The sequence below is a fragment of the Rattus rattus genome, chromosome 18 (assembly GCF_011064425.1).
Source record: "Rattus rattus isolate New Zealand chromosome 18, Rrattus_CSIRO_v1, whole genome shotgun sequence".
In the NCBI taxonomy this organism is placed as follows: domain Eukaryota; kingdom Metazoa; phylum Chordata; class Mammalia; order Rodentia; family Muridae; genus Rattus; species Rattus rattus.
In genome coordinates, this window is record NC_046171.1 from 8,748,771 (window position 1) to 8,763,527 (window position 14,757).

At 51.7% G+C, this 14,757-nt stretch overlaps 1 protein-coding gene across 1 annotated transcript; it reads left to right on the forward strand.

Annotated features, from left to right (window-relative positions):
- Positions 1-10,556: 10,556 nt before the first annotated feature.
- On the forward strand, positions 10,557-14,757 carry Cdsn (corneodesmosin). The gene is made up of 2 exons (XM_032889065.1): positions 10,557-10,641; positions 13,138-14,757. The coding sequence occupies exons 1-2, from the start codon at positions 10,557-10,559 to the stop codon at positions 14,700-14,702; spliced, it is 1,650 nt and encodes a 549-aa protein (XP_032744956.1). The 3' UTR covers positions 14,703-14,757.

Here is a 14,757-nt window from a genome sequence, read left to right on the forward strand (position 1 = left end):
TACATTTCAAGTGTTATTCCCTTTCCCGGTTTCCTGTCCATAAACCCCCTATCCCGTCCCCATTCCCCCTTCTTGTAAGAGGGTGATCCCCTTCCCAACCACCCCCGACTTCCCACCTCCACACCCTGACATTCCCCTACACTGGGGGGTCCAGCCTTGGCAGGACCAAGGGCTTCTCCTCCCATTGGTGCCCAACAAGGCCAGCCTCTGCTGTGTATGCAGCTGGAGCCATGGGTCTGTCCATGGTGTGTAGTCTTTGGGTGGTGGTTTAGTCCTTGGGAGCTCTGGTTTGTTGGTATTGTTATTCTGGAAAAAAAAATTTTTTTTTTAACAGAGGAACATTCTCAGCCTACTTGCGAGGAGGGGCGATAACGACGCCAACGTCTCACAAGGGAGGGAATTGAAGGAATGAAACAGTTCTATGGTCCCTGGCGTGGCCCAGCAAGGGCTCTTGACGTCACGATCCACGTTTGATTCTGTGGTATGCTGTTTGCTGTGTCTTTTTCTACCAAGCGTGGGCGTCCTGAGTTGGGGACTGGGGCTTGTCTGGTTCCGTATTCTCTCTGTGTTCCATATTACTTAGCCAAGAGAGTTGTTCAACGAAGCAGGTTCTTAGCTCTGTTTCAAAGGTTCGGATACTGTGCTGAAGCCAGGTGCAGGTGCTGCGCGCCAGTAGCTGTAGCTGCTTGGAGTCTGAGGGAGCGGGACAGAAGGTTTGAGACCAGCCTGGGCAGTGTAGTGAGAGCTTGTTTTGAGGAAGAGGAAGGGAGGAAAAGCGAAAGGGAGGGAGGGAAGGGGGGAAGGGAAGAAGGTGGAGGAGAGGACAAGATGTCTACACTGAGCAATGAGAGGGAACTCGCCTGCCTGAGACATGCCAGTGTGGACGGGGCAGTTCAGGGCTGCCAGGCTCCAACCCGGTCTCCGTTGGAGGCAGCAGGTGGGTGAGTGGGAGGAAGAAGACGATAACTGGGGGTATCAGTTCCTATTAATAGACCGTATTTGCTTTGACCACATGGCATGTGTTTTACTAGCTGGGAGGAAATTGTGTGGGACTGGGCGGTGAGGAATCCTTAGCACAGGGAGCGCCATTGTGACGGTCGATGTGACTTCCTCCCTGTGTACCTTGTCACCAGAGAGTGCATGCAGAAGGGACATGGCATTCTTGTGTCAACAAGGAGTCATGGAATTAAATGATGAAACAAAATAGCAGATTTACTTAACAATAGCAACAGCGTCGTGACTGGCGGTCCATAAATGCTTTGCCCCACGATAGAAGAGACCTGCTAGTTTCATGGGATAATCTAATTATAGAAGCCGAACACAGCAGGAAGTGACAGTGCAGCCTCCCCGGGCAGGACAGTAAGGAGAGATGGTTGTCATCTTGCTTCGAAGATCTCAGGCAGGGAACTTCTAACCAATCATCTGTTCTTGTTTCCACCTATTCAGCATTTATTGAGCTGCTGCCATGAGGGGTGCGGGTGTGGTGACAGACCCAGGAAGCAGTGTCTGTCCTCCCTGCCCTCAAGGCACTCTGTGTCTAGAGAAAAAAAAAAAATAAACACGTCAGTCGTGGTGGCAATACAACATATTCCAGTTAAGTTAGGGCATCTGCCCATGCTGTCTTCGAATCCTGACTGACAACTTGCTTTGCCTTGACCTCAGCCTCTCTCACTGATATCGTCTTTTCCTTTCTTTTTTAATGCTTGGGATGGTTCTCAGGAGTCCTGCCGTACACGGAAGTCTCACCCACTAGGATGCTTACGGTGATTAATTACTATTTGAGACACAGTCTTATCTGGCCCAGGCTGTCTCTGAATTTCCTATGTAGCTCAGGATGACTTTGAATGTCTGATCCTCCTGTCTTCAGCTCCTGAGTGCTGGGGTTGCACTACTGTCCTGGCATTGAACCAGAACTTCATGTGTGCTAGGCAAACAAGTACTCTGCCACCAAGGCACACTTCAGACTTCTTTGTAAATGGTTAAGGGATGGTTGCTTTCTGTTGTTCAGGGAGGTCTCAGAGTCCCAGGATCAAAGACACTCCAGCCTCACTCAGCCCCCGAGTATCTGGGTCTAGAGTCTGCCATTGTGCACCACCAGACCCGGCTATTTATGTGTTTGTTTTATTTTGAGACAGGATCTTACTGTGTAACTCTGGTTACCCTGGAACTTACGTAGACCAGGCTGGCCTCAAACTCTGAGATCCACCTGCCTCCGTCTCCCGAGTGCTGGGATTAAAGGTGTGTCACCACAACACCTGGATTAAGGTTTTATTTGCATTTGGGCAGGCTCTTAGTTTGTAACTCAGGCTGGTTTTGAACTTGTGACCAATCTTCCTGCTTCAGCCTTCTGAGTGTTAGGACTGTAGGCATCAGTCAACCTTGCTTTTTATTTTGTATTTTGAGACTCGGTCTCACATAGCCCAGGTTGGACTTGAACTTGCTATATGATGACCTTGAACTTTTGACCTTCCTGACTCCACCTCGAGAGCGTTGGGGTTGCAGACCTTTACCCCTACCCAGACCAGAGTTCTTTAAGGACGCAGTGCTGGGCAGAGCCCTAAATTTCTCCTGTGTGTGTGTTCCTCAAGCGGCCACCAGAGGGCAGCCTAGAGCTTCTTAATCGGTGTTTTATTAAGGAGCCCTCCTTTGTTCTGGTCAGCATAGTGAGATGAGAGAAACTGGAGACTTCGGGAAAATTCCAATATAGCCTGCTTGGTTTTACAATCACCCCTTTACGAGCTCTTCTGTGGTCCATTCATGTGCATGTGGAGGCTGAATTTGATGTTAGAAATCATTTTCTTTTGTTCTCCCGGGACCATATTCACTGAGGCAGGGTCTCCGAATCAAACTCAGAGCTCACCAATATGGCTACTCCTGCCAGCACTGTGGATCTGGGAATCCCCTCCCTCCACCTTCTGAGTCTGGGATTACAGGAAAGCCACCGCACCCATCCAACAGGATCTGAGCTCAGGATGGCCATGCTTGCACTGCAGGTGGTTTAACCAGTGAGTCTCCCCAGACTCTGGCAACCATTCCTCTCTCACCCATTACGTTAATTCCTTCAGAAGCCAACTCTAAAGCTGGTGACAGCTGTTAGGGGTCTGGAGAGTGGCCCAACTCCCCAAGTGGGGGATGTGACTACTGAACAGGTGCATGCAGGTATCTGTAATAGGACATCGTGTAGTGGTGCATGCTATGAAGTTCAGTAACAAACACAAATACACACACACACACACACACACACAGAGGTAGAGACTGACAGACAGACAGACAGACAATCGATGAGAGTGAGTCACTCTCGTGGTGCAGGGGTGGGAACGTGGTGACTAGGACATACTTTTTTTTTTAAAGATTTATTTATTATATGTAACCACTGAGCCATCTCTCCAGCCCCCAGGACATACTTTTAAAACTATGTGTGTGCACATGTGTATGGAGGTCAAGAGGTAGTTTTTAGCAGTTGGTTCTCTCACACATATACACACACATACACACATATACATATACACACATACATATACCTGGATACACATATACACACATACATAATACACATATACATACATATACACACACAAGCATACACAAACACACTATACACACATGCACACACATATATAAATATATACATACACATATACACATATACACAATACACATATACACATACATATATACAAATACACACGCACACACACATATATAAACACATACATATACACACATACACAAAACACATATACACACATACACATACATACACAACACACAAGCACTATACACACATGTACACACATGTATATAAACACATACATACACATATAAACACAGACATACATACACATATACACATACATACACAAATACACATTTAGATACATACACATATATGTACTTATATACACACATGTACACATACACACATGCACAATACACACATGCACAAACATACACATATATACGCATATATACATACATATACAAAGAAAGAAACAATCAGTCAGGCTTGTGGTGCAAAGGTGGGAATGTAGTGACTAGGACATACTTTCGAAATCATTTATGTGTGTGTGCCACAGAGCATGTGTGACGGTCAGGAGGTATTTTTCAGGAGCTGGCTCTTTCCTTTCGCCCTGTGCAGGCATGGTCGCTCTAGTTTCTGCTACACGGCTCACTCTATGCTGTGTGGCCCACTGGCTTCTGGGTGATTCTTGCATCTCTACCTCCTGTCTCTCTTAGGAGTGCTGGGATTGGACTCTGATTGAGTTATCTTCCCAGTCGACATATTTTTAAGTAAAAAAAAAGGCACGGAGGACCCTTCTGAGGAGATGACAGGTGACAAGAACAGCTGGGAGGAGGGGCTGGAGAGATGGCTCAGTGGTTAAGAGCATTGACTGTTCTTCCAGAGGTTCTGAGTTCAAATCCCAGCAACCACATGGTGGCTCATAACCATCTGTAATGAGATCTGATGCCCTCTTCTGGTGTGTGTGAAGACAGCTACAGTGTACTTATCTATACTAATTAAATAAATCTTAAAAAAAAAAAAAAAAAGAACAGCTCGGAACGAGGGAGCAAGGCATCGTGGGTGGGAGCAAGGCATCATGGGAGCAGTGTTAGCGGTGTATTCAGTGTTAGCGGAGTTCAGTGTTTTGGTTCCAGTCCGTGTTCCAGGGCGCGCAGTGGGTATCGTGCGGATGTTCTGAAGTTACATTTGTGACTCCAGAGGAGGAGAGCCTCCATCTTCTTGAGCCCCAGAGAACCTGGGGGCCTGACTATGAGGGCCTGACTATGAGGGTGTCAGAATGCTGCAGCGTTCAGGGACTGGATTTGTTCTCCGCTCATCTGGTGTGCTAGCTGACATACCCGACCCCGGGGGGAACAGGAAAGCAGAGATGACCCACAGGGATGTCACGCTGGCCTAGAAGTCCCGTTCAGTACCCGTCCTTCCAGCCTCCCTGGAGGCCATGAAACCATCTGACTGTGCTTTGACCCTCCCTCCTTCTCTCCCTCCCTCCAGCCTCTTGTGCATTTCAGTCCTGGGAAGGGAGCTGGATGTCCGATTCTGGATCACCAATTAAAAAGCATTCCTGGGTACAATGGAAGAATGACTACTTAATAGGCGTGCTGATTGGCAGGTGATGAGCACAGGTTTCTCGGCTCGTGTGCCACAAAGCAGACAAGAGGAGAATAGTTCATCTGAGAGCTAATCACACCCTCTCTGTGTTTCTGTGTCTTCTCACAGGATGAGAGGGGTGGTGGCTAAATTAGATGTCACTTAAATAGGGCCACGTATTGAGCTCAGGGAACATGACTATCCCTCAGGTGACTCTGTGCTGCTTTGGGGAGAATGGTACGAGGGGACGAGAGTCCGGGAGCAGGAAACCTGGTGCATGAGGCCCCCAAATTTTCCTTTCAGAGTTGAAGCCTGAAGATGTTGGCTCTAACCCCATCCTCACTGTGCTCCTTGGGTCCCTTGGAGCGGTCAGTGAGCCGCTAAGAGAAGAATAGATATGGGTACTGTGGACAATGAAACCTGGCTGACCAGGCTGGGCTCACGAGGAAAGACCTGGAGGAGAACAGGTGGTAGGAGCTGAGGGGCAGCTCAGTGAGGTAGATTTCACAACAGCATGAAACCTTCTGAGGGAGGAACATAGGGTAGATGCTCTCAGGAGGGACAATACGTTGCACAGGGAGGGGACACCCACCTGAACCCCTAGGGACTTTACAGTACTGGGCACTGCCCTACCCCCAGCCCAGCATCTGACTATTTTATGGTTCAGGGAAAAAGCCTGTACACCCTCATTGCAGCCGCGTGAACACTGCTGTGCGTCAGAGACGTGTTGTCTCCCTTGGGGGAAAATATAATCCACCAGGGGAGAAGAGAGTCTGAGGAAAGTCAGTCACCTGGGAGGGATGAGGACAGCTTAGATTGAGGGCCAGTAGAGGGTCAATAGCTAGACCTGGATATCTGCTCTCTGCTCACCAGTGTGGTGTCCCCTGAAGGTCCCCTTCAGCACCTCTGGATTCTTTACATGTGGCAGGAAGGGGAGGGGCATGTGGCAGCTGGGAAGGAAGGTGTAAGACCCAGAGAGAGGCACTACATACCCCTGAGAAGCAGCAAGAGGCAGCGTGGCTTGGGCACAACCCACAATTCAAAACACATCTCTGACTATTGGTCTCAGAGATGCCCCAGTCAGCAAGGTGCTTGCTGGGGAAACTTGAGGACCTGTGTCTGAATCCAAGGCATCTACATAAAGCCTGTATTCCAAGGGCTAGGGGGCAGGAGGAGGGGTAATAGGCAGGTGGATCCAAGCAGTCTGGCCAGTGAGTGAGCTCCAGGCCAGTGAGAGACCTTGATTCTAAGGAACAAATTTAAAAGGTGAAATGGTAACTGAGAACATGCTCAACGTAGACCCGTGACTTCCGTGTGCATGTGCACAGACACACCCCCACGAACATGTATGTAATACACACACCCCGGCATCACCATGTGCCTCCCAAGGATGAGTGCTGGGAGCTCAGGTATACACATATGTTGCTCACTATCCCAGGGTCTAAGGTCTTAGGGAAATGTTCCCTCTGTCTGGAAGACAGACACATTGCAGGGGCTTTGTGAGGAAGAGAGTAAAGAAAGCTGGTTGTCTTCCATAGGGTTGAAACTGTAGATGCTGGCAGGGTGCTCCCAGGGGTGCCAGCAGAGTGCTCCCAGGGGTGCCAGCAGGGTGCTCCCAGGGGCGCCATCAGAGTTGCCAGCAAAGTGCTCCCAGGGGTGCCAGCAGAGTGCTCCCAGGGGTGCCAGCAGAGCAACCAGCAGGATGCTCCCAGGGGTGCTCCCAAGGGTGCTCCCAGGGGTGCTCCCAAGGGTGCTCCAGCAGGGTGCTCCCAAGGGTGCTCCAGCAGGGTGCTCCCAAGGGTTCCAGCAGAGTGGACAGTCAGTGAAGGGACCACCTCACCTCAGCCTCCTCCAGCCAGGCCCTTCTTCCATCCATATCTCCCTAATCCCCCTTTGCAATCTGCTAAATTGAATGAAGGCCTTTCCATACCCTACCCCTCCTTCCCCGCAACAATGTAGCCTTATATCCCACCCAGTCACCAGCACTCCCTACCCCAGGACAGGATTTCTCTGTGTAACCGCAGGTCAGAAGAGGGCTCCCATGACAGATGGTTGTGAGCCTCTGCGTGCTTACTGAGAACTGAACTCAGGACCTCTGGAAGAGTAGCCAGTGCTCTTAACTGCTGAGCTCTCTCACCAACCCCTTGGGCTCCCAATTCTTAGGACCTGGACTTTCTACCCATCAAAGGCTCACACTTTGCATTTGGAACTTGGGTTTCCTTTGGGGAAGGGATTGCTCCGCATTACCCACCGTTTCTTACCCAATCAATTCACTGAACGAGGCACTCACTCTCTGATAGAGTTCTCAGCATTCCCACGGCCAGTGAGCAGTCTCCAGAGGTAACCCTGGCCGGTGCAGACACTCAGCTAACACCCCATGCCTCCATTTCTGATCCCCATTGGCTTTAGGGTTTTGCTGCCTGAGTTGAAGGGTTAACGGCAACGGTGAGAGACCAGTTAGAGAGTAGCAACTGCTTTATCAGCAGCCCATCCAAGATTCTAAAGATGCCTGAGGTAGCATTCTCTGTACACAGATTATAATGAGGCTTAATTTGTGAATTAGACCCAGTAAGAGATAAATAATCGAGCAAGACAATTATAATGATATACCGTATTGAGTTATTTACAGATCAACAACTTGCTTATTTCTGCAATTGTTACTATTTTTTTTAGAAATATTTACTTAATGTGCATTGGGGTTTTGCCTGTATGTGTACGTGGATCGTGCGGGTGCGCCCAGGATCATCTCCTGGAACTGGAGTTAGATTTGTGAGCTCCTTAGGGGTGAGCAGCCAGTGCTCCTAACCACTGAGCCATCCCTCCACCCCCTGCCATGCACTATTTTCAGACTGTGGATAGTGGACATGGGAGGGAGGGAGACTGGATAAGGCGGTGTAACAGTCAGGCTTTCAGTACTAACACAGAGACCAGATTGAGGCTTCTAGGTCCTAGATATGGGCAGGGCGGTGAAGGATGGGATGAAGAAGACAGGAGGAGAGAGGCTGGGTGAGGAACGTGACTGCGTGGGTGGCTGGGAGCTGGCGCGAGGCCGAGAGAGACTGTGCCTCCCCCAGCCTGGTTGTGTTGGCCAAGGTCTGACGGCAACAGGGAGGAATGTGGAGAAGAAAACAAGACGTGCATACTCTGAGGCTCGGGGGAAACTGTGCTGGAAAGCGGTTTGTTTTTTCTCCACCCGTTTGGGGATGCCCACATTCTCAGACCACAAAGGCTCCTTTCCCTGTCTTGTCTCCACCACTCCTCACCCTGCCTGGGCCCCACTCCTTCCCCAGATCCTAACTGGGGCCTGAGAGTCTAGGGAGGGGTTGGGGAGACATCGAAGGCTCCAGAAAGAGCAACCTCTCCACTATCCCTGTCTCGGGGTGAGAGGCACTGAGAGTTCCAGCCAGGGAGCCACCCTGTAGGGGATCGCATTCTGGTCCCGCTTCATTTATTCTCTCTGATCATCTCCTGCTTGCTCTCTATAAACCTTTGAAAGCAGTCAATATTTAAAATAATTTCAATGGGCTAGAAAGATGGTTTAGCAGTGAAGAGCACCGACTGTTCTTCCAGAGGACTGGGGTTTGATTCCCGGCGCCTTCCAAGCAGGCTAACAACCATCTGTAACTCCAGTTCCAGGGGGAGCCAACGCCCTCTCCTGGCCTCTTCAGAAACTACAAGCATGTGGTGCGCTTACACATAAAATCGTCCACTACTTGTCTCAGGGCTTGTGTTCCGGTCGCTTCTCTCTGCAGTGCTCCCTGGACCTCTTCCCCTTCCAACCCCTATAGCCACCAGTGAGAGGTAAAGGATTTGACAGTGCTCGCGGTCTTTTTTTTAAGAGATTGTTTTATTTATCTGAGTACACTGTGCTGTCTTCAGACACACTAGCAAAGGGCATCGGATCTCATCACAGATGGTTGTGAGCCACCATGTGGATGCTGGGATTTGAACTTAGGACCTCTGGAAGAACAGTCTGTGCAAATAACTGCTTGCTGAGCCATCTCTCCAGCCTGAACCTGGTCTTTTAGACTTAAATAAAACAAGAACTCAGTGGTTTATACAGAACCATTTTAAGTGTCTTGTGGCCTGTGTGGCACGGGGGAGAGCTGTGGTGTCAGACAGTACACAGACACAGGCCACATTCACTACCACACGGTCCAGAACTCAGGGGCAGGGCAGGGGGAAGGGAAGGGACCAACCCAAGGTCTGGAGGGTAGAGATACCTTGTGAAGAGATGGACATCTGGAAAGGAGAGGCTGAGTGAGGGAAACTCAGGGCCCTTCCTCTGAAACTGATACTCCCACAATACCAGTGAGCAATTGGCTGGGGTGGGGCCTGGGCTACAGGAGGAGGGAGAGACATTAGTGCAAGAGAGACTATCTTCCTCTTGGTGGATCCCAGGGCTCTGTCCTGTCCTTCAGGGACCCAGGAGCTGGTCTGGTTGTCCTTTATCCTACTGAGGCACAAACCTCAGATGCTTTCTGTTTGCCCATCTAGGCCAAGGAGCAGGCTAATGGGCCTCCTGGCCACCACCTTTCCAATTAGCCTCATTGGCCTCTTGCTCATCCTCCTTTAGTCTGGGTCACTACCATGGGATAGGGACTGTGAGTGGCCCGTGAGTCACCGAGGCCCAGCTATGACAGGGGTCCCAACCCAGGCCTCTCCCTAGTCCAAGCTCTGGTACCCACTGCACAACCCCACCCTGGTTGACCCAAGAGACCCCAGAAAGGAACCCTCGGGTTTTCGGTGTGTGGGTGTCTTCAGTGTGTTTATTCTGAGAGGAATAAAGGCTTGTGTGGTGATGGGACACTTTAACGGGCTGGTGGCAGGATGGTGCTTGGCAGTGGCCTTAGGGGAGTCCAGAGTTGGGGCCTGGTCTTCCCATGTGAGGCAGGAGAAGACTGGGGCATGGAATCTCTGGGGGAGCCAAGCTGGTAGGAGCTACAGCGTGAGCCCCGGGGGAGTTGTACTGCATAGTGGGCTGAGCAGGGGCAGGCAGCGTGCTTCTCAGGGCCAGCGGGGAAAGCCTCACTGTCCACTGTTTTTCGATGGAGGGATGCTGGGAGGATGGGCCTTGGGCAAGCCAGGGAGGAAAGAGTAGGGTGACTGGGTCCCTGGGCGAGAGTGGCCAGCTTCCAGGAGGTGGCCCCGGGGCAGAGCACCTGGTTCTCGATTAGGTAATGAAGAGCTCAGGAAGATCAGCTGGGGTAGGGGACAGAGCCCAGTGGCTTCAGGTCCCCTGCACTGCAGCCACCTCTTCTGCTGAGTAGGCAGATGGGACACTGGATTGCCTCAACTTCTCCTGCCACACCAACTTCCCTGGGGCAGCCTCCCCCTCCACCCCTCCTCCTCCCCACAATGACTCCTGCCCAGAGAATGTCCAGCCCCGGCATAAAGGTCCCGGTGCCCAAGAGCTTCTGTCAGTCAGGAGGCCACACGGTGCACAATGGGTTCCTCTCGGGCACCCAGGATGGGGCGTGTGGGAGGGCACGGGCTGATGGCATTGCTGATGGCCGGTTTCATCCTGCCAGGTAGGAGTCTGGGGCCTTGGGAAGGGGACAGTAGGGGATGGAGACCATAGGCCAGGGATGCTAGGGGCATCCAGTCCAGGAGAGACCCTAAGGAGAGCACAGGTAGAGCTCTAGACTCTGAGTTTTCTATCTGGGACTATTCCTCATCCCTGCCTGGCCTCTCTGTGTGGTCACTGCAGGCGAATTCTCTTCTCTTTGCTCCACGGCGGCTGAGCAGGCTGGTGCTCTGCCGCCAAGCCATCCTCCAAGCCCTATGTAAACGTTCCGAGCTTGTTTCTGGAACCTGGAGGGGAGGTTAACATCATCCAGCTTCAGTTCCTGACTCAAATAATGCATACGACACAGCCAGAGAAGTTCTAGGTGGCCGTGTGAACGGCGGTAGCCCCGCCAGAAGACGCGATCAGCCCATTTTACAGAAATAACAATTGCTACCATTTTCAGGGCTCTCCTTCACAAGCGTTTTAGATGTATTAACTTGCATGCGTTTGTTTATTTTTCTTATGGATTTATTTTTACTGAGGTTCTGGGAGCTAAACCCCAGGACCTCATGCTTGCTAAGTGATCTAGGTCCTCTGGTCCCTTTTTGCTTTTGTTTCTTCTTTCTTTTCTTTTTCTTCTTTTTCGACACAAGGTCGTGCTTTGAGGCCCAGCCTCGCCTCAGACTCAGCCTCCTGAGAGCTAGGAGGATTGCAGGCTTGTGCCACCCTCAGCTCAGAGCCTTTTAAATGCTACATTGTAGCTGGCGCTTTAAATACGCTGCCATTCTGAGATAGATAGGGTAGACTCCATATTCCCACTCTGCTCTGAGGACCCAGAAGGCCTGAGAGGTCAGGAAACGGACTTGAGATTGCACTTAAAGAAGCAGGGTATCCAGGATTCTGAGCCCAGGATGGGCGGCTGGTGGTCTGTGTTAAGGGTAAAGAGACAAAGGCAAGGGGAGGGTTTATTGTAGGGATATTTTTATTCTCTTTCTTTTGTTGTTATTATTATTAGCGTGTGTGTGTATGTATGTGTGTGTGCGTGTGTAGGTGTGTAGCTCTGGTTGTCCTGAAACTCACTCTGTAGACCAGGCTGGCTTTGAACTCAGAGATCCTGCCTCTGCGTCCTGAGTGCTGGGATTAAGGGTTTGTGCTACCACCGTCTGGCATTCTGAGCTTTTCTTTCTGAGATGAGGTTTTGGGAGGTGGCTGGTGGTAGCTGTCTGCATGAGTATTAATTACACACTTCGATGTCTAGTTTGCTGTTTTCGGACGTACGGTCCAGAGAGATGTCACATGGTCTTCATGACGACAATGAAGGGGGCCACGGCAGACTTTGCCTTTCTGGATACAGAAACCTGAAAAGGCTTATGAAAAGTCACTTGCTGATGTGCAGCTCTGAAGGGGCTGGGGTGGGCAGAAGGCACTTAGGTGAGAGCTGTGCAGACGGACTAAGGAAAAGGAGCATAGGGCTGGGAGGGAGTCAGTGGATGACTGAAGGTAGCAAGAGTCACTGTGGAGGGGAGCGGGGGCAGCGGGTGCATATGAAGGCCGGGCCGGGAGAGAGACTGATAATGGTCATGTGGCTTGGAGGAGGGCTCACACTTCTGTCCCTGGGCTGGGACAGCGAGAACATGGGTGGCTCAGGGTGCAGCAGTGTCCTGTCATACTGGTACTGGCAGGTTCTGAAGCAACAGGTGAGTGCCCCCACATCCCGGCCCCCACCCTGATTTACTGGTATGGCCACGGCTGAGACAGGAAGCAGGGATGCCACCCCTTATCCAGTCTGGACTCTCACTAGGGAGCTGGTGGTTGGGTATCAACTGTTAAGTGTGCTCCTCTTCCGTAAGCTGCTCTCCCTTTCTCTTTTCCTGGGCTCATATGTTTCCTTCCCGGCTCAGCACCCCCTTCCCCATCAGATCTATGGCCTTGTGCATGCTAAGCCAAGGCATCTAAACCCTGCTTGGCTGCCCCCACTGCCACCTCTTCTCCTCCTCCTCTTCCTCCTTTAAAAGAAAAGATTTATTTATTTATTATACATAAGTACACTGTAGCTGTCTTCAGATACACCAGAAGAGGGCATTGGATCCCATGATAGATGGTCATGAGCTGGGATTTTGAACTCAGGACCTCTGCAAGAGCAGTCAGTGCTCCTAACCCATCTCTCCAACCCAGCCTCTTTGTTCCGCCCTGTCCCAAAGCTTCAGCCTCCCCACTTGTTTGACTTTTTCCGTCCCCTTCCCAACTATCTGAAGGGAACTCCTTCAATGCCTACCACGTCAGAGTTTCCAGCATCTGTTTTTCTTGGAAACCTATGAGCTCCTCGAATCATCCGTCACTGCTTGGACAACCAAACTTCCCTGTTCCTGCCACCCCCACTTCCTTCATAGACAATGGCCAGGTTTCCCTCCTCTGCCTCTGAACTTGCCTGGGTTCCTCTTGGGGGATACTGGGCAGATGTCAAGTATGGGGCTGATGGGTGAGGAAGGACCTGACAGATTGTTGCTCTTATCCCCAGGAACCTTGGCTAAGAGCATTGGGCCCTTCTCGGACCCCTGTAAGGACCCCACGAGGATCACCTCTCCGAATGACCCTTGTCTCATTGGAAAGACTGGCTCCAACAGCATCAGCAGCCACGGAGGCACAAGCAGCATCAGCAGCCAGGGTGGATCGAGCAGCATCAGCAGCCACGGAGGCACAAGCAGCATCAGCAGCCAAGGTGGATCCAGCAGCATCAGCAGCCAGGGTGGATCCAGCAGCTCCCAGGGAAGTTCTTCAGGATCCTTGATATTTAAACCAGGGACAGGGTATTCCCAGAGTAGCTATTCTTTTGGTTCTGGCGGCTCCCAGACAGGAAGCAGCGGCTCTCAGACAGGAAGCAGTGGTTCTCAGACAGGAAGCAGCGGCTATCAGTCAGGAAGCAGCGGCTATCAGTCAGGAAGCAGCGGCTCTCAGTCAGGAAGATGGGTAAGCAGCAGTTCTCAATGGGTAAGCAGTAGTTCTCAGTCCGGAAGTTCAGGAAGCAGCCGAGAGGGACCAGGAAATGGCTCTGCTCTCCCGACGGATGACAATTCTTCCCGCCTGACATCAGGCACTGTCCAGTCTGGAGGCTCGTATACTTCTAAGAGCAGCAGCTCCAAGCAGCGGCCTTGTAGCTCCAACGTGCCCGACTCTCCCTGCAGCGGGGGGCCTGTCATCACACACTCAGAGCCCTACATCTCCGGTTCCCACACCGTTTCGGGTGGCCAGAGACCTGTAGTGGTGGTGGTGGAGCAACATGGCTCTGGTGGCCCTGGAGGGTTTCAAGGCATGCCCTGTAGCAATGGCGGCCCCTCAGGCAAGCCCTGCCCTCCCATCACCTCTGTCCAGAAACCCTATGGCGGCTATGAGGTGGTAGGTGGCTCTGCCGACAGTTATCTGGTCCCCGGCATGACCTACAGTGGGGGTAAAATTTACCCCGTGGGCTACTTCACTAAGGACAACCCTATCAGAGGCTCGCCAGGGTCCCCCTCCTTTGCCGCTGGGCCCCCAATCTCTGAGGGCAAGTACTTCTCTAGCAATCCCATCATTCCCAGCCGCAGCTCCAATGCCTACCCATCGGGCATAGTGTTCCAACCCGTGGGCTCTGGCGGGGTCCAGCCCTGTGGCACTGGCTTGACCGGCTCTAAGGGGCCTTGCTCTGGTACGAGAATTCAGATCACCTCCAGCAGCTCCAGTACCTCCTACCACCCCTGCAGCGGTGGTGCCTCCCAGGGGCCCTGCTCCTCACCGGGCACCAACTCTATTAGCGGGGGAAGCTCTTCCGTCTCCACTGGCAAAATCGTCCTTCAGCCCTGCGGCAGCAAATCTAGCTCTTCTGGCTACCCCTGCCTTTCTGTTCCCTCCTCCACATTGAATGGGGGTCTGAATGGCTCTCCTCAGCCTGTCCCCTCAGTGGTTGTCAAGCCCTGTGGCCCCAACAGCCCTGGAAGAGTGCCGTGCCGTTCCATCCGCGACATTCTGACCCAAGTGAAGCCTTTGGGGCCCCAGTTAATGGATCCCCAAGTCTTTCTGCCACAGGGCGAGCCACTTGACAAGTCTTAAGCCGTGCGTGCGAGCTATTTTCCAATTGCCAGCCACCTCCCAACTGGAAGACGTT

Excerpts from the sequence above, each read along its gene's own strand:
- Cdsn (XM_032889065.1), top strand. The coding sequence starts at position 10,557 with ATGGGTTCCTCTCGGGCACCCAGGATGGGGCGTGTGGGAGGGCACGGG. Across the intron at positions 10,642-13,137 it reads GGCCGGTTTCATCCTGCCAG|GAACCTTGGCTAAGAGCATT; the intron begins GTAGGAGTCTGG and ends TCTTATCCCCAG.